The sequence below is a fragment of the Rhinoraja longicauda genome, chromosome 2 (genome assembly GCF_053455715.1).
Source record: "Rhinoraja longicauda isolate Sanriku21f chromosome 2, sRhiLon1.1, whole genome shotgun sequence".
In the NCBI taxonomy this organism is placed as follows: Eukaryota; Metazoa; Chordata; class Chondrichthyes; order Rajiformes; family Arhynchobatidae; genus Rhinoraja; species Rhinoraja longicauda.
The window spans coordinates 32,788,391-32,813,051 of NC_135954.1; the positions used below are offsets into that span (position 1 = coordinate 32,788,391).

At 42.2% G+C, this 24,661-nt stretch overlaps 1 protein-coding gene across 1 annotated transcript; it reads right to left on the reverse strand.

Annotated features, from left to right (window-relative positions):
* Positions 1-477: 477 nt before the first annotated feature.
* LOC144603422 (vimentin-like) lies at positions 478-16,035 on the reverse strand. The gene is made up of 9 exons (XM_078416621.1): positions 15,480-16,035; positions 13,607-13,667; positions 12,632-12,727; positions 9,325-9,483; positions 7,450-7,575; positions 4,229-4,449; positions 2,583-2,617; positions 1,406-1,479; positions 478-1,301 (listed from the first exon to the last, which is right to left on the reverse strand). Exons 1-9 carry the CDS (start codon positions 15,950-15,952, stop codon positions 1,221-1,223), a joined length of 1,326 nt encoding a protein of 441 aa, XP_078272747.1. The 5' UTR covers positions 15,953-16,035; the 3' UTR covers positions 478-1,220.
* Positions 16,036-24,661: the final 8,626 nt, after the last annotated feature.

Here is a 24,661-nt window from a genome sequence, read left to right on the forward strand (position 1 = left end):
GAACGGACAGCACTCATAGCCAGGATCAAACCCGGGTCTCTGGTGTTGTAGGGCAGCAACTCTACCACTGCATCACTGTGCCACCCTATCTGAGAGGCCAGTCAGAGCACAAATTTAATGCCAATTCTTCAAATAATTCCATTAATCTCATTCTCCCACTTACTTCCCTGTTATCTCTGTGCTCACACATGATCATTTACACACCTGACTCATCCACCAGCCATCTAATCAAGGGATAACTTTTTAATGCTTTGTGCCTCATGTTTATGGAGGTATGTTGTTCAGATCATTTTTGGGGAAGTTAAGAATCCTTACAAACATATGCCTTTCCATTTGGTCTCCCTGCAGCTGAAGATCTTAATCCAAACACAATGGAATGAACAGTCAAGGTCATGAAGAACTAAAACTACACATATTACTCCAAATCAGATACAGACCAAGCAAACGCTGACCAGAAGCTTCAGAGTGAAGCAGTGACTTATGACACAGTAAATACTGTTTTAATTATGATGATAAAAGATCTTTAAAAAATGGGCTGTTTAGTGTTACCTTTGGCAGGTCTTTCAGTCGCACAATTCTTGGCTTTAGAAGGATGCTCTTATTGTCAGCAATTAATTACCTTATATTCAGCAAGTGGGCTCACTGAAATACATAGTTATACTAAGCAGAAGAAACCGATAAATGTTCATTTACTCCTGTTTAACTTCAGAAATTGTTATTTAAGCAGAAGTGACAATGCTCAATACAGTGAAGCATAGTTTAAATTCAATTTAAAAGCTGATTGCATAAACGTGTGCAGTCATCAAGCAGGCAATGGGATAAGGCTCATGCCACCCTTTTTGCCCATTTACAGTAAAGGCTTTTTTTCTGAGTTGCATGACTCTAGAACTCATGAATCTTTGACTACATGTTATGCAATTACATACTGTTTAACAGACTATGACTGCTACTACTATTATTTTGACAAATTATTAGGTATAACTCTTCAGTGCAGCTCCTCAAAAGAATCTACAAAGCTCTATATCTTAAACCTTTTCTACACAATGAAAAAAGAAAAGCAAAAAAATTGCTGATCCTGGAAATCTCAAATGAAAACAGTCAACACCGGAACACTCAGCAGGTCAGGCAGCATCTATGGAGCAACAGAGAAATGAAAACAGCATTTTCATTTTACTTTTATGCTTGGAATACTATCCCTTAAAAGTCAGAATTTTTATTCTTTAGCTGGAAGCTTCATCTTCACTAAAGTCATCTTCATTGTTGACATTTACTTCATGCTCTTCTGTAGTTTCAGCGATAACCTGGAAATGGGGAAACCAAGAGCACATTATAATTTCTTTAAAATCAAGTTGTACTTGTTCATTTTAAGTTGTTCCTTTTATAAAATTAATTGGTGCAAACTAACCTCTCCATCTTTTAACTCGATTGTTTTCACAGACAATTTTCTGACAGATGAAATAACCTCATGTACACCTTTTTCTGTAAGGCAAGGAAGTTAATGAAGCAGTATCCTGATATAAATGTAGTTAGTTCAGATCAGATTTGTTCATTGCTCTATAGACCAGTGCGCAATAACATTCCACAGCTGCTTGACTTTAGTTTAGTTTAGATTAGTTTAGAGATACAGTGCATGCAGAAACAGGCTCTTTGGCCCACTGAGTCTACGCCGACTAGCGATCCATGCACACTAACACTAACCTGCACATACTTACAATTTACAATTTTACTGAAGCCAATTAGCCCACGAACCTGTACATCTTTGGAGTGTGGGAGGAAACTGGAGTTTCCCATGCAGGTTATGGGGAGAAGGTAAAACTCAGTACAGACAGCACTCGTAGTCAGGATCGAACCTAGGTCTCTGGAGCTGTAAGACGGCAACTCTACTGCTGAACCACCTGCTGACTTGTTGAGATCCATCATCTGCAGTTCCTTGTGCTTTCATTTTACTTCTCCACTAAAATCTGCAAACTAGAGGAACTGCAAACTACCCCCCCCATCTCTGCCCCCCACACCTTTCTCTCATTATCCTGCCCCCCTTTTCCCACCTCCTCTCCATCCTCTATATCCTCTACACCTTTATCCCTCCCTCTGGCTGCACATTTCTTTACCTTTTCACTCCTCTCCTTATCTGATTGCTTTTTATCTCCTCTGCAGTTATAGTATATTTCACTCACAGATGTAGATTGGACATGCTGGCCGGTGTGGTCAATTTGGGTCGAAGGGCCTGTTACCACGCTGTGACTCTAAATCTGGGCTTCAAATGATCATCGCCCATATATTAGGTGCACATCATGACTTAATGTGTAAATCACATAAATAATTATTTCTGGGGTAAACATTTTTCTAGTTCTGGTGTAAGAGTATTGACCTGAAATGTTAACACTGTTTCTCTCCCCATTTACATTACCTGAAGTGTTGAGCAGTTCCATCATTTTTCTGTTTTAATTTTGCATTCATAAATGCTTCTAATAATGCATCTGCCAGGGCAGCACACAATATCCCATTCCGGCACACCATCAAATGGCCATATCAGCATTTTTTACTAGTTCTTGCATAACTGGACAAAAACAGTAAACACTCACCATTCACGAACAGAGAAGGAGAAGGCATAGAAATCCTGTAAAATAAAGCATTTTGTTAGCATGTCAGTTATTTAGTTCCTATCAATGGTCTTTCCTAGCAGGGATGGCAGTAGTGAAGGTAGCCATGCATTCCTGCCCCTAATGATTCAATTCCACAAGAACAACCTGGCACAGGTTTTGCTCTCACTACCATTTAAAATAGTTGAGGGAATGAAATCAATTTTCAGTGATAATACAAAATAGATGCAGTAAATCATTTGTCCATTTAACAACATACCTGATATTGCCCATTTTGCAATTTCCTCTGGAGTCTAGATTCATCCTCTAGTCTAAACACTGGATTGATTGATAGCCAAATATTTGGCACAATTCATGCAAAGATTAATTGAACCAGTTCCAAGAATCATTTCCAGGTAAAGTAGTGCCTATGCCAAAATTTGAGTGGGCTGAAAGCTATATGATATTTATTGGCATGTCAAAGCCTTTTGCAATATTGGGTGTGTGCAGTATATATTATTCAATAACGTCCACTTCCATGCTTATCAAAATACATTGCAATAGACTATGACCGCTGTCATTGGGCATCAGTGGCTCGGCTGGTAGATCCGCAGCCTCAGACCCGGCTTCGATCCTGACCTCGGATGCTGTCTGTGTGGAGTTTGCATGTTCTCCCAGTGACTGCATGGGATTCCTCCAGGCACTCTAGTTTTCCCCCCACATCCCATAGATGTTTGTTGGTCAATTGGCCTCTGTAAATTACCTCCTGTGCAGGGAGTAGAAAGGTGGGATAATATTCTGTGAACAGGTGATTAATGGTTGGCATGGACGCAGTGGGCCGATAGACCTGTTTCCATGTTGTATCTCTGAACTAAACTATGACCATAAACTAAACTACTATTGTACAGTGGCAGTAGAACTAGGAGCATATTGCACCAGTTGTCATCCTGAAGCACAAAACCTCCCTCCTGGCATGTATGCTGTGCAGCAGCATTTCAACATCTTTTTGTCTGAATGTGAGAACTATCTTCTCCCTTGGAGCCCCTCTCTGTTCCATAGCAACCATTATGTGTGTTTCTGCTGACTGGCTTCCATAGGCAGTTGCTATACCGTGAATAGGGCATAGCAAAGTTTGGCAGTAAAATAAGTTAAAATGAGTGCGGACAAAACAAGATCTGCACAGGTTCGGTTTTAATACATGTTTCTCAATGTAAGCCATGCTGATTCAATTATATTCTTGATCAAAAGTTCTATTATTTGTTGTGAACCAAATTAAGTATTAGAGCAAACACAATATTGATTTAGTGCACAAAAAAAGATGAAATCTAATATCTTGGCAACAATATCTTTATCCCCCATTTACGTTCCTTTTAGTCATGAAATGAAACACATTATCCTTCAATCTCGAGAAGAACTAGTAAAATCCATTAGAGTTTCTAAGATTCCAATGTTTGTTAACTTTGATAATGTGAGTATGCTGTTCAATAAATTGTTAATTTTCACATATTCCAGAGAACATTCTCAAATCTAGTAATCATGTTATTAAAATGTCTCAAAATCAATAATTTGAATGTTAAGTTGATGTAACAGTTCTATTATACCAGGCAATGGTTAAAAATATTAATCAAATATTAAGGTAAAAATCTCACCTATTTTCCTCAGACTCCAGTAAATTCCTGTATGTTGCAATTTCGGCATCTAAAACGGTTTTAACTTTGAGCAAATCCTGATATTCATACAGACGACGGCTCATCTGTTCACTTAAATTATTTATTTCCTCTTCATGCTGCACAATTGTTTCCTGGAATTTATCTGCCTCCTTGGCAAACTGTACTTCCATTTCTTCCTTCTGACGTTCAAGAAGACTTTTCTGTTTTAAGGATAAACATTTATTTTCTTCTGTTTTCTTTGCAACCATCATCATAATCTATCCTTTCCCAGACACAAAATTCTGACTATGTTAACCTTCTTCTGTCTCAAAATTCACTCCATGCGGAAGTCCGTTGCCATTAAAATAAAGTTATTATTTATAGTGACTTGTACTGGAATGCAGTCCCCATTAGCTCCATGTGAATTGTGATCCAAAACCACCCAGGCATTTCAATCCACAACTATAACGAATACTCAGGTTCAACATCCACATTGCTGAGTTGCAACGTGCCATTGCCTAGCCAGTGGTTTCATGGAGAATGATGAGATGGCTGAAGGGTTCATGAGAGGACGATCTGGAATTTTGCAGTTAAGACCAGAATGCATCGAACCTCTTGATGCACCCCAGGCTCACAACTGAGTCCAAGGTGTTCTGTGGTCCAGTTCTCCTCTGGTCCAGTCCCTTTCCACTTATATCTGTATCTTTGGATATATTTTACCATTTCAATAATTTACAATTTTTCTGGTACTAACCAGTTCACCTTTACCATGGATCTGCAGTAGCTCTGTAACTCCATTCCACATCAGGAAGATCTGAGGGCCCTTCTGCGTCTCCCTTGACTAGAATCTTCCAAAGTCTATCCAATACGTCTCATAAGGTCATAAGTGATAGGAGCAGAATTAGGCTATTTGGCCCATCAAGTCTACTCTGCCATTTAATCATGTCCGATCTCTCCCTCCTAACCCCATTCTCCTGCCTTCTCCTCATGCCCTGACACCTGTACTAATCAAGAATCTATCTATCTCTGCCTTAAAAATATCGATTGACTTAGTCTCCACAGCCTGCGGTGGCAAAGAATTCCACAGATTCACCACCCTCTGACTGAAGAAATTCCTCCTCATCTCCTTCCTAAAGGAACTTCCTTTAATTTTGAGGCTATGACCTCTAGTCCTAGACTCTCCTACTAATGGAAACATTCTCTCTACATTCACTCTATCCAAGCCTTTCATTATTCATCTCGTCAACCTGTGGCCTGTCGCTGACGCTTCCCTTTCCAGATCTCTCCATATCCATGTGATGACATTGTGACGGTACCTGGGGGGGGATTAGGCCACTCCCTAGATCATCCCCCTCGGCACGGGTTGGACAGGGCTAGGGAAGGGACTAGTGCTACGGGGTTTGCCTTAAGGGGCTAGAGAGATAACTCGTGCTTGAGACTGAAGAGAGCGTGGATGTTCTGTTGCTGGATTAAATTACTGTTAATACTTACCTGGCGTCTTGCCTGATTCCTACCGCGTCCAGACCCACTACACTGGTGACCCTCGACATTTCCTCGCAAGTCGCGATGGACCCGAACGTTCCTCAACATGCACTACCCGGTCAACTGCCCCTGGACCCTGCTGGTCAACTACCCCTGGACCCTGCCGGTCAGCTGCCCCTGGACCCTGCCGGACCACCCCCCTTGGATCCTGCCGACCGCGCCGCTCTCCACGCCGTGACGTTGAAGCTGCCTCCCCTTTGGAGTGATGACCCTGACTTCTGGTTTGACCAGGCCGAGGCGCAGTTTGCACTGCGGGGAGTGACAGCCGACACAACCAAGTACTTTTACGTTATCGGCGCTACAACATAATCCTTAAGACAAACCCACAGTAGTCCCACAGTTATTTTGACTACACTTCCATCCAACTTATCTTAACTCTACTTCCACCCACCCTGCTTCCTGCAAGGTCTCCATTCCTTGTAGTTCTTCCATCCCGATTGTATTCGCTCCAATGATGAGACTTTCTGCCCAGGTGCCTTGGAGATGTCTTCTCCCTGACCTGTAGCTTCCCTGCTTGTGGATAGAGCCCTCCACCAGAACCTCAACTACATATCTGCACTTTTTCGACAGAGCAACAACAGTTTACGCGGTCCTAATTTTCCACAATACTTACCTTCGGAATCAACGGATCATCCTTCATAAGTTCTGCCACCCCAAAGAAGATTCCATCACCAGACGCATCATCCCCTCGCCTCCTGTGTATGTTTCCCTGGTATGCAACTTCCATTCCCTCCAAGCAATCCCTCTGTTATCACACTTTCCCATGCAATCACAAGAAGTGCAATACCTGTCCTTTGACTTCTTTCCTTCCCACCATCCAAGCGTCCAAACACCCTTTACAGGTAAAGCACCAATTCAATTGCACTTAGTTATAGTTTAGTTTAGGGGTACAGCATGGAAACAGGCTCTTCTGCCACCAAGTCCATGTTCATCAGCGATCACCTGTTCTCATTAGTTCTGCGTTATCCCACTTTTGCATCCGTTCCCTACACACTATGGTCGATTTACAGAGGCCAATTAACCTACAAACCCTCACAACTTTGGAACATGGGGGGAAACGCGAGCACCCAGAGGAAACCCACCAGCTCACAGGGAGTACGTGCAAACGCCTCCCAGATAGCACCCAAGGTCAGGATCGAAACCATGTCTCTGACACAGCGAGGTAGCGGCTCTACCAGCTTCTACTCTGTTGTATTTGTTGTCCATAATATGGCCTCCTCTATATTGGAGAAACCAAATATGGGTGACAGGCACAAGAGACTGCTGGTGCTGGGATCCTGAGTAAAAAAACAACCCGTAGGAGAAACTTAATGGGTCAGGCAGCATCTTTGAAGAGAAATGGACAGATGATGTTTCAGATCAGGAGTCTTACATTTAGTGCGGCCCCAGCTTTCAGTTCCCGCCACTTTAATTCACTTTCATACTCCCCACCATCTTATCTGCCTGTGGCCACCAATGTTCCAATGGAGGCACAATGAGTTCACAATTGAACCCAGCTTTCTGGAGCATTCAGGCAGCAGTGCTATTTATTAGCAGCTCCATTATCCCATCCATATTCTTAGTGTGTGCTCAAAAATATCTCTCATATTCTCTATTCACGGAAAACTACTGTTTTGAGAAAACCAGTTCATGACATACAATACATGGCTGCAGGTGTTATTTATTCTTATGTAACTTACAGCTCCTTTAAGTGCTTCAGCTTCACATTTTAGTCCTTGGGCCTCTCTACGATAATTATTTGCTTCTTGTTTTGCCAGGCGAAGGGCATCATTGGTGCGGGTAACATTTTGAGATAGATCGGAAATCTGTTTAAAAACAAAATTTTTGTAAGTGCAATTTTCCAGTATTCTCAATAGGCAATAGACAATAGACAATAGGTGCAGGAGGAGGCCATTCGGCCCTTTGAGCCAGCACCGCCATTCAATGTGATCATGGCTGATCATTCTCAATCAGTACCCCATTCCTGCCTTCTCCCCATACCCCCTAACTCCGCTATCCTTAAGAGCTCTATCCAGCTCTCTCTTGAATGCATTCAGAGAATTGGCCTCCACTGCCTTCTGAGGCAGAGAATTCCACAGATTCACAACTCTCTGACTGAAAAAGTTTTTCCTCATCTCAGTTCTAAATGGCCTACCCCTTATTCTTAAACTGTGGCCCCTTGTTCTGGACTCCCCCAACATTGGGAACATGTTTCCTGCCTCTAACGTGTCCAACCCCTTAATAATCTTATACGTTTCGATAAGATCTCCTCTCATCCTTCTAAATTCCAGTGTATACAAGCCTAGTCGCTCCAGTCTTTCAACATATGATAGTCCCACCTCATTTTCTCATTTTCTCAATGCTGTGTTCTTCCTGTATTTTCCATAACCCGGAGTCTTCTGTGTCATGAAGACCACAATTGTATGTTGAGAATATCAATTAGATTCACAGTGGTCAATGTTACAACAGAGTAAATTGAACAGCAATTTATAGGATTCTTCACTTTATTAGATTGAAGAATCTTCACTGAGCCAAGTGGAGGACAAGCCAAAGAGTTTAACCAGAAAGTCTAAATCATAATGAAATCATGCACAAAATGCAAAATATAGAGATGTAAAAAAGAGAAGGAATTGAGAGAGGAAAGTAAACTAAAATTTAATAAAATATATTTAATTTATTATCAAACACAAAACGATCCAGAAACCGCAGTCAGAGTTAGTCAGGTGCCCCTCCATTTGCAGCATGGCAACATCGCACTGATAAGTCTGACATCGAAATCACTGAGCACATGAAAAAAATGTTTACTGTGTTCAGCTGCGTGTGAATTATCAGCTGTGTCTTAAATCACAATTATTCATTAACAGCCGGTGTGACACAGTAAATGTTAGAGGTCTCTCATTCCTTCAGAATTTAATTAGTGCTGGAGGAAATAAGACAATTAACATTGATATTATTTTTCTTTTAAATTGGTCTCTTTTATTTTTCTGTCCCTTGCTTCATTCCACTTCCCTTTGCCTTTACTTATTTTTTGAAGTGTTAGTTATGATGCAAAAGAGATTGAAAGGTGTGTAGAAACACCTGGATGTTTTTATTCATAAATTACTGAAATTTAATGTATAGCAACAGCTAACAACAACAACAATGACATACAGTACATTACTCCTGTTTTTATTTTTTTTTAGGCATTAGACAAAATGGAATATTATTGTTTTTGTTGTGTTCTTCTTCGCTTTAAATATATATAATTCTCATTTTCTCCAGAAATGTTTATGGTGTGTTTTTTAACAATCCAAATATTTTTTTGTAACAGCAATGGACAGTTTATAAATATCATCTGTGTGCTATTTCTTTGGATCTGTTTCTCCCATTGATCATTGATCATTTCTTCATTCAAATAACTTTGGTAAAAATAAGTTTGATTAAGTGAATACTTTAAATTCTTTCCCCAGACTGGCACCCATCTCTGAACAGCTCCATTCCAGAAATATTTCCTCATGCCCAGTATTCCAAATATAGCAATTTCACCAAGGTTGAAGTCATAAAATAACGAAGGAAAAAAATAACTGAAAACATACCTTAGACTTGTACCATTCCTCGGTGTCAGAAATATTTTTAGCAGCAAGTTTATCAAATTGAGAACGAGCCTCATGGAGTGCCATGGAAAGATCAGGAGTAGCTGATTCCTTCTCTATTTTGATATGTTGCAGTTCATGAACTTGCATCTCATTGAGTTCCTGTTAAAAGACAATAACAAATCATCACTTCATGTAGTCTAAGGCTTAATTGGGCCTGAATTCTGTGGAAAATATCAGCAGTTCCAAAACTACTTCCCAGCATTTCTATGCAGAAATGCCACCGTTTGAAATTTCTGCATGAAAACAGGACTTGCTGGCTGCTCTTCAACATAGAACAGTACAGCACAGGAACAGGCCCTTTGGTCCGCATTGTCTTTGCTGAAAATGATGCCACATTAAACTAATCTCCTTTGCCAACATGTGGTCCATGTTCCTCCATTCCGTGCATATCCATGTGCCTGTCTAAAAGCCTCTTAAATGAGACTGTATTCACAGTACCCCTGGTTCTAAACATCCACCAATCTGTGTAATAAAATGTCCCCACATCTCCTTTAAACATTCTCTGCCTAACCTTAAAGATATCATTTTTAGTCTTTGACATTTAAAAATACTCTGACTGTTTACCCTACCTATAACTCTCATAATTGTATATACGTATATAATTAAAACTGAGGTGAGAAGAAACCTTTTCACCCAGAGAGTTGTGAATTTGTGGAATTCTCTGCCACAGAAGGCAGTGGAGGCCACTGGATGAATTTAAAAGAGAGTTAGATAGAGCTCTAGGGGCTAGGGGAATCAAGGGATATGGAGAGAAGGCAGGCACAGGTTACTGATTGTGGATGATCAGCCAAGATGACAATGAATGGTGGAGCTGGCTCGAAGGGCCAAATGGCCTCCTGCACCTATTTTCTATGTTTCTATCAGGACGCCCCTTGACCTCCAAAAATCCAGTGAAAATGATCCAAATTTGTCCAACCTATCCTCATAGCTAATAGCCTCTAATTGACAGCATTCCCGTAAATTTCTCCCGCACCCTCTGTAAAGCCCCTATATGCTTCCTGTAATGGGGTGACCAGAACAGCATACAATACTCCAAGTGCGGCCTTCACAATGCTCTCCAATAACAGACTCCGCATGGGGTGCAATGGAACACCATATGCTGCAGTTCCCCATCATATCCACTGCGGAATCTGCCATAGGGAACCTGTTCATGAAGAGTGTCCATGCATATCAATGAAGAGGGACAACTGTGAAGGCACCAGGTAAGTATAAGGTTATTTTCATTTTTTAATTGAATTAATCAAACCTTATTCAAACTTGGAAAAGTAATATTAAATGTTTTATAATATTTATACATTAAAAAATGTACAATGATTTATAATGTTTTTTGAATTTTGTTACTGTATTCGAATGGCAGAGGAGATGGGGACAAACGTCAGCAGACTGACAAAGGTTTTTCAACTGTTTAGTGGGCAGAGCTTGTTCTCAGCTGACTATGTGACAGTGTTATTTTGCTCAAGTCCCATGCTGTATTATAAGAAAATAACTGCAGATGCTGGTACAAATCGATTTATTCACAAAATGCTGGAGTAACTCAGCAGGTCAGGCAGCATCTCGGGAGAGAAGGAATGGGTGACGTTTCGGGTCAAGACCCTTCTTCAGACTGATGTCAGGGGGGCGGGACAAAGGAAGGATATAGGTGGAGACAGGAAGATGGAGGGAGATCTGAGAAGGAGGAGGGGAAGGGAGGGACAGAGGAACTATCTAAAGTTGGAGAAGTCGATGTTCATACCACTGGGCTGCAAACTGCCCAGGCAAAATATGAGGTGCTGTTCCTCCAACTTCCGGTGGGCCTCACTATGACACTGGAGGAGGCCCATGACAGAAAGGTCAGACTGGGAATGGGAGGGGGAGTTGAAGTGCTCGGCCACCGGGAGATCAGTTTGGTTAATGCGGACCGAGCGCAGGTGTTCAGCGAAGCGATTGCCGAGCCTGCGCTTGATTTCGCTGATGTAAATAAGTTGACATCTAGAGCAGCGGATGCAATAGATGAGGTTGGAGGTGCAGGTGAACCTTTGTCTCACCTGGAAAGACTGTTTGGGTCCTTGGATGGAGTTGAGGGGGGAGGTAAAGGGACAGGTGTTGCATCTCGTGCGGTTGCAGGGGAAAGTGCCCGGGGTTGGGGTGGTTTGGGTAGGAAGGGACGAGTGGTCCAGGGAGTTACGGAGGGAACGGTCTCTGCGGAACGCAGAGAGGGGAGGGGATGGGAAGATATGGCCAGTGGTGGGGTCCCGTTGTAGGTGACGGAAATGTTCGTGGATGTTGGATCCGCTGGCTGGTGGGGTGGAAGGTGAGAACGAGGGGGATTCTGTCCTTGTTGCGAGTGGGGGGAGGGGGAGCAAGAGCAGAGCTGCGGGATGTAGAAGAGACCCCAGTGAGAGCCTCATCTATAATGGAGGAGGGGAAGCCCCGTTGCTGTATTGCAGGGCCACACCATTTACAAACTTGATGGCTTTGAGAAGCAAGTAAAACCAACACAGAAACCGAAGATAAAGTAAGCATTCATCATCTGGGGCAGTGGCTGGTGAGGACAGCAAGTGCTGACATCAGATAACCTTTGGTCATTCTCTTTCTACAAACAGGAATATATATTCCAGGTGGACTTACATTAATCAGATATATGTAAGATTCACACTTGTACAATCTCATTCAAGACCTGTGGAATTATTTGTCACAATTCGGTGGAGGCGGGAACACTCACAACGTTTAAGAGGCATTTGGATGGGCACTTGAAATGCTACAACATTCAGGGCTATGGTCCAAATGCGGGAAAATGGGATTAAAATTAGACTGTGTTTGGTAACGGGCGGCACGGACCCGATGGGCCGAAGGGCCTCTTTCTGTGCTGTAGGACTCTATGACTCCATGACTCTAAAAGGCTGCAGAGGCCAAGTCAACGGATATTTTTAACGGAGAGATAGATAAATTCTTGATTAGTACGGGTGTCAGGGGTTATGCGGAGAAAGCAGGAGAATAGGGTTAGGAGGGAGAGATAGATCAGCCATGATTGAATGGTGGAGTAGACTTGATGGGCCGAATGGCCTAATTCTGTTCCTATCACTTATGACCCTAAGGTGCATTTGAACTTTGTAATAGCAATGTATTTCCTGATGCACAGTGTGGACCCAAAACATTAACAATTCCATTCCCACTATAGATGCTGCTCGACCCACCAAGTTCCTCCAACAGTTCATTTTTTACTATAAATAAATAAACTGATGGAATTTAAATGACATTGTGTTCTTACTTCATCGTGAAGTTTCTTTAAGAAGATTATTTCATCTTGCAGTGCATCAATGTTATGTTGCAGATCTGCATGGGTCTGTGTAGCTTCATCCACATCCTGTTGGGCATATAAAAAATATTTTTACAGAGTCATTACAGAAAGTGAGCAACATGTTCTCTAAGTTCAACTGCAACTTTGCTGAAGAAAGGAATCTCCTCAACTCGACCAAGTAGACAACTAGCCCATTCATACTAGGTGGATGATTGAACCAGGAAAATGAAAAATAAGCTGAAAACTACGCGGCCCATCCTGACCACTGCCTCATCCACACCCGCACATACTTTGTTTAAAAATTATCTTGTTTCAGTTCTGTGCATGAAATGAAATCTGAAACAGGAAGGAAGTATGATATCGTTGGGTGTGTGGTAAGGATATGCAACTATGCAATACCACTAGAATGTTTCTCAACAAGACCAGAAATCTTGATGTATTTTATTTTTTTCACATCTTTAGGGTGAATTTCTCATTTGGAGACAGCAACTGTGTATTTGTGAGATCACACAAATTGAGTGATACTAAATCAAAATCCCCTTTAATGCCTTTCTCCATTTTTATTTCCATAACGTCAAGATCAGGAGTTGTAAGGGCAGCTGATCAATTGACTAAAACTCTAAATCTTGATTTTAACTCAAGTTTGGTGTTGAGATGTGTGGGGTCAGTATCACTTCCTGGCCCTTGCAGTGAACAGTTCAACAATGGGGGGAAGGTTGCAGCCAACAATCTTTTTGGCTAACAGGCAAACAGTAGTTACCCATATATGTGCTTTGAATCATTGTTGGTACAACTTTCGTTGGAACATTCAGAAGGGTTTAAGTTTGTTTGTTTGCTGCTTTAATGTAGAAATTAACTTTCATAATGACTCTGATAAATTAGTGTATAGTAGCTAGCAGGGTTGCGGAGTCTCAGAATAATACTGGCCTTGTCAGGCGCTCTTACCTCTCTAAAATCTGACAGGTTATTTTCAGCTTCCTCTCGTTGTTGTATTTCAATCCTCAGCCTGGATAGAATAATGCAGAAGATGAGTTGATGAGCTGATCATTCAGACATCTACATCCAAAAGTCCTAATTTAAATGGCTTTTGAAAGTCCAGTGGAGTGGGGTGCCACAGGTCCTTTGAGAGTGCAATAGTATGTATCTATGTGGTGTTTGCATGTTCTTCCTGTGATTGTGTAGATTTCCGCTAGATGGTCTGGTCTCATCCCATGTCCCAGAGATATGCGGGCTGGTGAGTTATTTGGCTACTGTAAATTACTCCAAGTATGTAGGTGTGTGGTAGAATCTTGTATGAATTCGATGAGAATTTAAAAAATGGGATCAATATAGGATTATTGTAAATGGTTGGTGTGGATGCAGTGAATTGAAGTAGATAGTTTCTTACTGTATCTTTTCATGACTCTATGACTTTACCTTGTTAGTTAGATTTATGGCCACATAGGTGTGGGAGCAATTTGCACATTTGGAAGAAATGTCGGCTGGTGATATAATAAAGGTAATAGGTCCTTCATAAATTATTGGGTCAAATATATTAATAAACTATAATAGAGAACAGAATGCTAAATAGAGGAATGAAGGAGACAATTGATACAAACTGTTGGGCTCTGATAGGACCTGGGATACTCCCTCCCCAGTGCAGACTATTAACGGCCATTGAAATTGTGACTTTAGTTGCAGATCTATATAATGAGGAAAAGAGATAGGATTAAAAAAATGAAAAATAAGACAGAAAAGAAATGTAGAAAGGAGAAGTAAGAAATTAAAGCTTTATAATTATATATTTTTAAAATATCCGACAGCAATTCACAACCCAAAGAAATGAAGCAGCACACTTATAATTTTTCTTGGCATAAACACAGGAGGTTGATAGGCAATCATTACTCCTATTTAAACTGTTTGCTGTGGACTTGGGAGGGCCAAAGGCGCCTTAAAATGTCAATGCCAAGTCGGATTAAAGTGAATCCCAAGGCATTTTATATATGCATTAGAACAAGAGGGTAACTAGGTAGAGGATAGGACCGCTCAAGGATAAAGGAGGGAATTTATGCTTGGACTGAAAGCTTGTAGGCAAGGAAATAAATGAGTATTTTGCATTGATATTTAAAAGGAGAGTGATATTAGGAGAATGAGATCAATGTGGGGTACACTAATATTCTAAGGCATTAATTCTCTCCATATTCTCAACAACTCCCCCAAAGATTCTACGATTCACCTTTACTCTGGGGCCAATTTACAGTGACCAATTAACCTCCCAATTTGCATGTCTTTGGAATGTGAGTGGAAGCCGAGGCACTCAGAAGAAGCCTATCTGGTCAGAGGGAGGACATACAAATTCCATGCAGCAGTTCAGGAGTGAACCCTGGTCTGCGGCACTGCGAGGCAGAGGCTCCACTAGCTGTCCCACTGTTTCTCCACTAAGAAGAATATATCAAATTATACCAGACATTTTTAATGTAACTAGTTATTCTGGTTATCTTTCATTCTTTGTCCGTTTGAGAGCTGACAATAAAAAGAGACCTATGTTTTCAAACACACTAAGTCACAAACCAAGTCAAATACGTTTGCACTGAATGCCAAGAACGGCTATGAGGACCCAATTGTAATGTTTTCAAACACTGTGTGTAATTGCGGATCTCATTTAGCAATTAAATAAGAAAAGGAGTACACTACTAATTTTGCAAGATTTAAAATCAGCTCAATTTTCTTCTCATATAAATGTTGCAGTTGTGATTTAACGAGTCAGGGGCGCAGAAAAAATTATATTCATCTCCTGCTAACCAGGCACCATACCAACAAAAGAAAAAAAGAATCATACTTGTTCTTGAGTTTCTGAATATCATCCGATAGGTTGTCTCTTGCAATTTCAATCCTGGTTTTCTCCTTGGTAAGCTGATCGACTACTTGTCGCAGTTTCCTAATCTCCTGGTCATAGATGTTCCCAGTCTTGGAATCGCCTTTGCCCCTCAGTTCTTGTATTTCAGTTTCAAGAATTTTGTTTTGTTGCTCCATGGACCTCACCTTCTCAATGTAGTTGACAAAGCGGTTATTCAGCTCGATGAGTTTGTCTTTCTCACTTGTGCGGTTGGTTTTGAAATCATCTCTTACAGCATCCAGCAGGGAAAAGTCCAATGGATCATAATTGCTAGAAGCATCCATGCTCATCCGACTTGATGCAGACAATGGACTGGAGTATGTCTTTGCTTTTATAAAGTTGCGAGAAGATGTTGGCGATCTTGTCTGTACAACCAATCGACGGAATGATGACTTGGGACTTGGGTTGTGAGACATATTTCAATTTTCCTTTTGCTGCTTTTGAAAAGAGACTATTTCACAGGAGAGACTCCTGTTAAACAGCGCTCAAATGCTGCTCGATAATGTTACACGCTTCGAAATGCTTTAAGATTTTGAGGAGGCAACTGATGTGAATAAAACTGTGACTATCCAATCAAAGGCTTCTTAGCAGCCATCAATCATAGCTCACTTGAACAAAAAAAATTGTGGGTTGAACATGTTGAAATCTTTGCTAGCACGTTTAATGTTCTTTTTTAAAAAAAGTGTTGATACACGCAATTGCTTGACACATTACACAACTGCCACTTCTGCTATTTCCTACCTTCTTGTGCAGGGTTTCAAAAGTCAATTATTCTTATTCAAATCCAAAAACAGAAATTAATATTGGTCTTTATTTGCAACTGCTATTGCCAGCTTTTAACGTCCTACTTTGAAAATTTTCAGAAAATCCCAGGCAGTGCCGATCACAAGTGGGCATGAATTTCTTTTTTTTGTTGATTTCTCTTGGGTAAAAGCAGCTGCATTTGCAAACTTCCTCTATTGGTGTAATGCAGAGGGAAGTGCTCCACACAGACCACTGACACACTTTTAGGTACTATCTGAATTAAAGCTCAGGTAGATACTGCTATGAAAAGATTTCCAGCTAGTTGTTGGTCCACACCATTACTTTTTAGAATTTAAACAATTTTGTCAGAATGTGAAAATTGCATAAAAAGCCAAATTGCCAAATTCAGAGGCATCTGGAGAGGATCCGACAGCGATAGTTGAGAGGTCGGTGTGGCAGTCGATGATGGCGTCGACCGACGGAAGTGAGGATGCCACTGCCCCATGTAAGTTCCCTCTGACCACGTGGAAGTGAGGATGCCGTTGCCAGGTGAAGGAACAATGAAGGACCTTACGTGGGGGACTGCCGTGAGGAGGTGGAGGTGGGGGGGGGGGGGGGGGGGGGGGGGGGGGGGAGGGGAGAACAAAGAGGAACCTGACATGGATACTTTTTAACTTTGTAAGCACCCTTTATGTGGCGACTATTTGCATACCTTGCGTATGCAAGCAAAGAATCTCACCGTGACGTCACGTGATAATAAAGCATTCATTCATTCATTCAATGATGGGACAGAGACACAAGGAACTGCAGATGCTGGAACTTTGCATATAACACAAAGTATTAGAGTAACTCAGTGGGTTAGGCAACATCTCTGGAGCACATGGATAGGTGGTGTTTCAGTTTGGGACCCTTCATCAAACTGATGGGACAGGATTGGGAGAATAATCCCAGAGAGATGGAGAGAACTGCGAGGCAATAGGACCATGGTGGCACTCCAGGGTTTTGCCCAATGTTTCTGGTAGTAGTTTGCCAGGGTGGCTTCTATAAGGACACGCTGTGTATAAGGACATAGTCTGTGAATGTCTGTACTTCATGGAAGATCTCAGCAAATGTCCATGTTGTTCTATCTGCTCCTGTGGGCTGAAGGAAAAGCAGATGAAGTCTACTCATCTTGATTATGGAGGCTGAGTGACCTGCCAAATGTAGCAGTGAGCAGTAAATAGTGAGGTTTTGGTAAAAAACCAACAGCAGCATTCCTCAGTGATCCCGAGGCTCAACAGCTTAGAGTGACCTCAGCCATGATGTTCACAAACAAGTCAGGATGCACATCAAATTGTACTTGCGGCTGTGGGAAGTCATAGGTCAAAGTGAGGATGAATAATTGAATTGAAGTGATGGTCACCTAAACTAGCATCCTTTCAGGCATTTAATAAAGAAGATTGTTCGGAATGAATTTAAACTATTAATCCTCAGGCTAGTGTGGTTCACATGTTGCATTATCATCGACATAATTTGCGACAAGTTTTATACCAAAGAAAAACTGCAAGGAAGAAATATGACTCTTGCCAATACACTTGGAGAGGTTGGACACAAAGTGCTGGAGTAATTCATGCAGATCAGGCAGCATCCCCAGAGATAAAGGATGGGTGACGTTTCGGGTTTGAAGAAAGGTCCCCATTTCTCCAGAGATGGAGAAATTCTGCCAGACCCGCTGAGTTACTCCAGAACTTTGTGTCCATCTTCGGTATAAGCCAGCATCTGCAGTTCCTTTCTATACACTCTTGGAGAGTTTACCAGCATTTCTACTCACAGAGGGCTGATTTCAGTTACGCTAATTTCAGTGAAGAATAGACAGTATTTCAGGCAGTGGATTTATTTGGTCAGAGGGGAACCAAGGTGTGGCTGGCACCATTTTTTGCTCCTTTTATTTTATGTTCCTCCATTTCTGAATGAACATTGCCTATTTCATTATTTCCTCTTCTCAGGGACGGCACAGTGGCGTAGCGGTAGAATTACTCCCTTACCGCACCAGAGATCCTGACTACGGGTGCTGTCTGTACGTTTGCCCTGTGACCGCATGGGTTACATCCGGGTCCAAAGACGTGTATGTTTGTAGGTAAATTGGCTTCTGTAAATTGTCCCTAGTGTTTAGTTTAGAGATACAGCGCAGAAACAGGCCCTTCGGCCCACCGAGTCTGCACCGACCAGCAATCCCTGCATATTAACACTATCCTACACACACTAGGGACAATTTACATTTTCATACAAAGCCATTAACCTACAAACCTGTACGTCTTTGGAGTGTGGGAGGAAACCAAAGATCTTGGAGAAAACCCATGCGATCATGGGGAGAATGTACAAATTCCGTACAGACATCACCCATAGTCAGGATCGAACCCGCTGAAAGCACTATAAGGCAGCAACTGTACCATTGCACCACCGTGCCGCCCATAGTGGAGTGTGTGTAGTGTGTGTGTAGGATAGAATTAGTGTATGGGTGATCGCTGGTTGGCGTGGACTCATTGGGTCAAAGGGCCTGTTTCCATACTGTATCTCTAAGAAGATACAGCATGGCAACTTGCTGTTCTCCAAAACCAGGGGTCACAGTTTAAGAATAAGGGGTAGGCCATTTAGGACTGAGATGATGAAAACCTTTTCACCCAGAGAATTGTGAATCTGTGGAATTTTTTGCCACTGTCTCAGAAGGCAGTGGAGGCCAAATCATTGGATGTTTTCAAGAGAGGGTTAGATAGAGCTCTTAGGGCTAACAGAATCAAGGGATATGGGGAAAAAGCAGGAACGTGGTTGTGATTTATGATGATCAGCCATGATCATATTGAATGGCAGTGCTGCCTCGAAGGGCCGAATGGCCTACTCCTGCTCCTATTTTCTATGTTTCTAAAATGGTCAGATGGTGCAGCCTGCAACGTATTGTTACCAATTTTGAAATTTGCTCATCCGATTACTACACTTCTCTTTCTGAAGGAGAAAATATTGCTTAAGTACATTGAGAACATTGCCCCAAGATCCTTCTTGTGATAATGTAGATTGCAGTGCCTAGTGCATGGACACCAGAAGAGATTTCTGGGTAATATCTTGAGTAAATAACCTTGACCTTGTTGCCAGCCATTGCGCCGGATCAGGAAAGGTGCTGCAAAGAATTTCGAAAGTGAATAAGAGGATGCGCTTTCTCTTTGAATCTAAAGGCTTGGTGACCTCCAATAAAATATGGAGTGCAATAAACTGAGCAATATTGATTACAGCTCCATCAAGGTACTTAGAACAGCTTTGTGTGCATCTCACAAATTTTACTGTTTTTTTTAAAGAAGTAAGCAAGAAGATTGAAGTGGGCAGGGTAGTAGCTGTAGTCTGTATGAAAAAAAAGACACAAAGTGCTGGAGTAATACAAAAGGTTTCGTAACACTTATTTCTCCCCTTCCCCTCCACCTGCAAGCCTTCATCCAGCTTCACAATTCTCAGCTCTTGAATCCTTTTTTTGTCTCACACTTTCCGTCTGTTCATCTCTGGCCTTTGTCCAACCATCTGCGTATCAAAATCACCCCTCACCTGCATCCACATAATACTGGCCAGGCTGGTCCCTGCCCTTCCTCTCTTCCAGCTTTCTCCTCCCGCAACCCCCCCCCCCCCCTCCCCAGAGATGCCGCTGAGTCACTCCAGCACATTGTGTCATTTTTAGTAATCTAGCATCTGTAGTTCATTGTTCTGAATTTTAGTCTGTTTGGACTTCAGCAAGGCTTTTGATAAGGTTTTTCATGGTTCGCTGCTATGGAAGGTTAGACTGCATGATATGCAGGAACAGTATGGGAGGTGCAAAGTTGTGGGAAGCATAGAAAGGATGAATACTCACAGTCTCGTAGCCAGGGTAGGAGAATCAAGAATTATAGCACATAGGTTTATGATGAGAAGGGAAAGACTTAATAGAAACTGAGGGGCAACTTATTTTGCAAAGGATAGTGAGTATATGCAACAAGCAGTCAGGGGAAGCAGTCAGGGGAAGTCAGTAACAACATTTAAAAATTTGGTCAGGAAAGGTGTATGATGTTGCATGAATAACAACAAGTTATTAACTTCAAGCTAAGTTTATTGAGCATGAGGAAGCAAGGTTACAGTCCAAACCACAGCTCACAAACAAGATGACTCCTGCGGGTACCGTGCATGTGCAGAATAACTTCTTGCAGGAACGGCATATGTAAAATCCGACATGGACTGTAAATTCAGTGACTGATCTAGAAAAGGTAAGCTAAGAAAGGTTGTGTCAAACTCTAGACAGTTTCAGAATCTAAACTGGGACAGAATATGCAAGAGGGCTTAGATCTGATAGGCGATATCACACCCAAAATCTTTGGAGAGGAAATGGCAGTTGGAAATGGGTTTGTGCTTTGCTAGAACAGGGTTCAACTGTTTTTATGAGGGAGAAATGTATTAATATATTTTGAACTGGAAGAAAAGTTGCAGTAAATGACCTAAGCTAATAAGATTAAGTTGTTGGTTTGCAATTTAACACAGATAATCAAGGAAGGTCCTGTGAATGTAATGAATTTAGAGGGAACTTGAGAGAAGGTGGAAGTGAACCCAATTAAAGGAACAAATTCAGGGCTCAGAAAGAGAGGCAACTTACAGGAGGATAAACATTTTAAAGCAGTTCCTTATATGAATGTATTGCATTTGTCCATAACATCTCTCGGGTATACTTGAATCCTACCTGGATAGTGCAGCTAGACCAGTCTCTCCTGGTAGCTGGAGGAATTTAATTGCACATGGTCACCTGGGTGAGGGTGGCTGATGTTGAACGACCCGAAACACCCAATGACCCCAGGTTACATCACTGAAGATGTATTCAGGAGCATCAAGAGATGTATTTTATCAATCGGATTTTGTAAATAAACTCTTACATTTTGCTATTTATTATTGGGTTGATTCAGATGTTAGAGGGAAAAGAGGGAAGAACAAATCAGATGCTCGCAATTTTAACAACCAAGAAGTCCTATGAGTGCTTGCACCTGCTTCAACAAAACATCTATATACTAAAACTCTTGTTTGATTGTTTGTTCCTGAACTACAGCCAAAACGGTACATGATAGCGCAACAATTTTCGGCCCACCTTACGCACCATCGTCCCTTTGGTGCTAATGAAAGATGTTTCATTGAAATCGGTGTTATATTTTTTAAGTTATTCACATTTTAAAGTTTAAATCTATCTCCTAGGGAGGCAGGGGGAAGGGAGGGAAGTGGAGGGAGGGAGGGGGGAGGATAAGGGGGGTTGAGGGAATGGAGTGGGGGAGAGGGGAAGGGGAGGAGAAGGGAGGGGAGGATGGAGGGGGGAGGAGGGAGGGAGGGAGGAGGGGGGAAGGGAGGGGGAGGGGCGAGGGGGGAGAGGGGAGGATGGAATGGGGGAGGGGGGAGAAGGGAGGGGGGAGGGATGGGTGCTGCACCAATGCAGGAGAGGTTTGGGCCCAACGGGTCCACTTGGTCTAGTATATAAATATTAATGCTTGTGTTACACAATAATACTGCTCACTAAATGCTATTTGAAAGCTACCCAATGATCCTTAACCGTAAAGCCTAAAACCCCTTTCTCAAGATAGCATTTGGTAATGGAAGTATCCACACACATTTTGGAACTTATTTTTTACACTTAATTTTCAACACTAGAAAAAGGAATCAGATCTATGCAGACTAATTTCTTCTCTCAATATCATTTGAAAATAAATAATTTATTCGCTCCTTGCTCCACAGTTACATTGAAAATTGAATAAAGGAAGCCCTACATTTAAACCAGGTGCTTCCTCCTATTCCTGTGTTAATACATATGTTTCCTGTTCTGCTGCGAATAGCCTGATACTATGTAGACATTCTCTTAAGAGTTTATTTAAGGGTATTTCAATTATTTGAAAGAATACAACATTTGGTCATTTCAGATCCCCCTTCTTAGGCCCCCTCGGTCAAGGCTGACCATGGGTGATGCATCCTAGTTGGCTGCTTGCTTCACACCTCGGCTAGACCAGCGACGCTTGTGGCTGAAGAGACCAATGTGGGAGTGACAGTCTCTGTCGCAAAGGTCACATTTGTGTGTGGTCTCTGGTCTGTTGAAGTTGCTGCGCTCCTTTCTGCGTGCCCGCTTGTCTGCCACTGCATTCGTCAATTTCTCTTCCCCCGTTTTGAGATGTTGGTTCAGGGTACTTCTCCACCTCGTACGGTCAGCTGCAAGGCTCTCCAAGGACTCCACATCGATGTCGAGCGCCTTCAAATCTCTCTTGCAGACATCCTTGTAACGTAGCTGGGGGCGGCCGATGGTTCTCCTCCCAGATGTTAGATCTCCATAGAGGATGTCTTTTGGAATACGGCTGTCCTCCATGCGGTGGACACTTAGAAATTTAGACACAGGGTGTGAAGATGTCCCATCTGAAGTGAAGAATGTGGCATTTGTAAAATGGGTTGGGGCAATGCAGTACTGAGTGCAAAATGTACAATTATGAGCCTGACATTCTGATGATCAGTGGGCTGCACATGCTCACCAGTCACTTGCCATAGTGAACATAATGTGCTGAGAATACTTAACAAGTCTGTGGAGAGAAAAACAAAGTTGATGTTTCAGGTCAATGGCCCTTCATTGGACGCTGAGCATTTCCAGAATTTCTCCCTTTTAATTCAGATTTCTAGTATCTGTGGTTTTCCTCTGTTTCTTGGCCCCAGAAATGAACAATGATCAAAAGTGTCAAATGGCAGAGTCAACAGGCACAAGTGTCACTGGGAATGCCACTTACTATTTTGAAAAAAAAAGTTTCAATCACTTATCCATGAATTTCATTATTTTCAGTAATCTTTGCAATATATCTGTAATAAACAATGATAAAAGATCATTTTATAATTTTAGCTCAGCAGTGGTTTTGAAGAATATTGCTCCTTGTATTCAAATCCATTTTGCCACTTGTCCCCATCTCTAAGCATCCGCTTTTTAATATCTATCTTTTTTTGACATCTATAAACTGAAACTCTCGTTTGTTTGTTTGTTTGTTCCTGAACTACAGCCAAAACGGTACACGATAGCGCAACAATTTTAGGCCCATCTTACTCACCGTCATTCCTTTAGTGCTAATGGAAGAAGTTTCATTGAAATCGGTGTTATATTTTTAAAGTTATTCACATTTTAAAGTTTAAATCTATCTCCGAGGGAGGGAGTAGGGAGGGAGGGGGAGGAAGGGAGGGGGGGGATAAGGGGGTTGAGGGGATGGAGTGGGGGGAGGGGAAGGGGGGAAGGGAGGGGAGAGGGGAGTGGGAGTGGGAGGGGGAGAGGGAGGGTGGAGAGGGGAGGGTGAGAGGGGGGTGAGTGAGGGGGGAGTGGGGGGGTGAGTGAGGGGGGAGTGGGGGGGTGAGTGAGGGGGGAGTGGGGGAGGGGAGGGTGCTGCACCATTGCAGGAGAGGTTTGGGCCCAACGCGTCCACTTGGTATAGTGTCAATATAAAACAGAGGCTTTGCTGTAACCCAGGGATTAATGCTATTTTAAAATATATTAAGAACTTTGACGTTTTAAAAATTCGAATGGAGATAAAGCAGGAAGTGTCGTAGACATTGAGGAAGATTGTAATGGGCATAATGTAGGAGATGAAATTCAATATTGAGAGGTGATACACATTGGCAGAAAGAAGGAAAGAGCAAAATTCACATCAAGTGGCACAGCTTACAGGAACAGACATCCATGAGTACTTGGGTGCATGATTCGTTCAAAGTGACAGATGGCATAGATTTCAAACTTTGCTCAAAAGGAAGATAAGGAATATGAGGTAAAATGTTTGTTTTGTAGGAAGTAATTCAAATCTGAAATCTGAGTTACTCCAGGACAAGCAGCATCTCTGGAGAGAAGGAATGGGTGATGTTTCGGGTCGAGACCCTTCTTCAGGCTGAGAGTCTGGAGAGAGGGAGACGAGAGATGTGGAAGGGTAAGGTGTGAAAATTACTGATCAAAGCAGACGTTGAGCAGGGAAACGTAGAACGATTCATTGGTGGCTGAGGGGAAGGTGACAACGAGACAAACAGTAGAGCCAGAGAGCAGGAGGAATCACAGCAAGAGAGGGTGATGCAGAACTCTTGTCAGAGAGAGGAGGAGAACTTCTTCAAAGTAAGCATACCTTAGAGGAGATTTCGCAGTGGAGCAGACAAAATGTGTAGGAAGGATCTGCAGATGCTGGTTTACACCGTAGACACAAAATGCTGGAGTGACTCAGTGGGACATGTCACTGGCAGCATCTCTGGAGAGAAGGAATGGGTGACATTTTGGTTTGAGACTCTTCTTTAGGGTCTCCCTGAAAATTCGCCCATTCCTTTTCTCCAGAGATGGTGCCAGACCACTCCGGCTTTTAGCG